The sequence below is a fragment of the Arachis ipaensis genome, chromosome B03, assembly GCF_000816755.2.
Source record: "Arachis ipaensis cultivar K30076 chromosome B03, Araip1.1, whole genome shotgun sequence".
In the NCBI taxonomy this organism is placed as follows: domain Eukaryota; kingdom Viridiplantae; phylum Streptophyta; class Magnoliopsida; order Fabales; family Fabaceae; genus Arachis; species Arachis ipaensis.
Genome location: NC_029787.2, coordinates 20,322,336 through 20,324,076, shown reverse-complemented (window position 1 = coordinate 20,324,076; position 1,741 = coordinate 20,322,336). Strand labels below are relative to the sequence as shown.

General features: G+C 34.5%; 1 protein-coding gene across 1 annotated transcript in view; it reads right to left on the bottom strand.

The window, feature by feature from the left end:
• The window catches only part of LOC107632650 (QWRF motif-containing protein 3-like), a 5,548-nt gene that overhangs the window by 1,490 nt on the left and 2,317 nt on the right, over positions 1-1,741 (bottom strand). Inside the window, exons 2-4 of the mRNA XM_016336320.2 lie at positions 716-1,397; positions 221-340; positions 5-121 (exon numbers count right to left, since the gene is read on the bottom strand). Of these exons, the coding sequence (XP_016191806.2) occupies positions 5-121; positions 221-340; positions 716-1,397 (919 nt within the window). The remainder of the gene's footprint in view (positions 1-4; positions 122-220; positions 341-715; positions 1,398-1,741) is intronic.

The window sequence follows — 1,741 nt, the reverse complement described above, 5'->3', positions numbered from 1 at the left end:
ATACCGTTGCACCTTCCAAAAGCGGAAGTTTACAAACAACAGAATGCAAGCAGTCCTTCATTGCAGCAATTTCTGCCATGTGTTGCCTTTCCATAGCTCCCCATGTTTCCAATAGCTTCATCTACCGATATATCGCAAGTAACATGAATTGAAGAATTTAATTAATTAATATATTGCATTTGGGAAACTCACTCTTGTGATAGAGTTTGATTATACTTACTTGAGAACGTAGTACAAGGTTGAGCTTCATCCTAAGCTTTTCCCTCTCAAGCTGTATCTTCTTTTGCATCACTGAATTTCTCAACTTTGTGAGACCATCCAAAGCACATATTAAATTACTCTGAAAAAACATTCACGGTTCACAAAACCATCAAAATCCATGTATTCCTTTTGCTATTAAAGATAGAAAAAGAAAAAAGCATCAACCAACGTAAAAACCATATGCCAAATAATATAAAAATTTGTTAGACTAAAGTGTTTCATCTGAAATTTTTTTGACATTAACTAATTTGGGTGTTTAATAATAACAGCACAGTAATTGTTAATCTATATAAGTTAGATATGGTAGCATCTTAAGTCATATTTTTATTGATTATTCAAATCAACTATTCCAGTTTTCTTTATGTATCTATCTATCTAAACTTAACACTTCAAAAGAAATGGATTCATGACAAGATACTATCCATAATTAACGATTTCACAGTCAAACACATACCTGAACCGTTTGAGTAAGATTTTCGTTCACAACCTGAGCTCTAGCATTAGCGAACCGCCACTGCATGAAACGATTATCAAGCAAGCGTAGGAAATGAAGATCCTCAGAAGTGTTAGAAGAAGAAGAAGAAGATTTCTTTGTCCTGAATAGATCAAAACCCATGCTCAGAATCTTCTCCACACTCTTATTATTCCTCTGAGGCCTCAAGCTCGAAAACGAAGACGGTAGTTTATCCTTCTTGTCCACACACATAGTTGGTGACCCTGATCTCCCAGGAGATAATGCCCACTGAGACATTGAACTCTTGTACCCATTAATAAGCGAGTTTACCCTCTTTATAGAGCTGCTTTTCTGCAACATTGTGTTCTTGTTCTTCGCCGTTGATAGCATGGACTCGTCGAACGATGCTGCATCAGTAGTGGTCATCACCATGTACTTGGAAGGAACCTCTCTACCAAGTTTTCTAGATGATGTAGTTCTTGATGGAGAATTGAAATAACCAGGTTCCGATTCAACTGAATTCGAAACGTTAGAATAGTAATCTTGGTGGTCTCTACGTGAAGAAGACAAGGATTTCTTGTACAACGCGTTTTCATCTAGAGATAACCTTGCCGGACCAATGCATAATGCATCGTTGGAACTTTGTTTCTTCACCGAAGAAGACGAAGATGATGGTGATGATCTATGTTGCAAAAATTAGAAGTACAATTACAATTACAATTATATGTACACAAATTAAATGAAATAATCACTTTAGAGATGGAAATTCTTTTCACAAATCAGCATCAGATGGAAGTGAAATACAATTTATTTGAGTACTTATATTAGCTTGATGATGACCATAATAAGCAATTCTGTCTACTTAGATATATATTACCTTCTTAAAAGTTCTGTTTCAAATATTTTCAATTAAAATAATGGGGTTGAAGTCAAGTTTTTTCTTAAATAAGGTGAGATGAAATTTAATTTCTGTGTAGCTTTGTCCAAGTATATATATAAATATAATGAATTTGTAAGGTTAAGGAG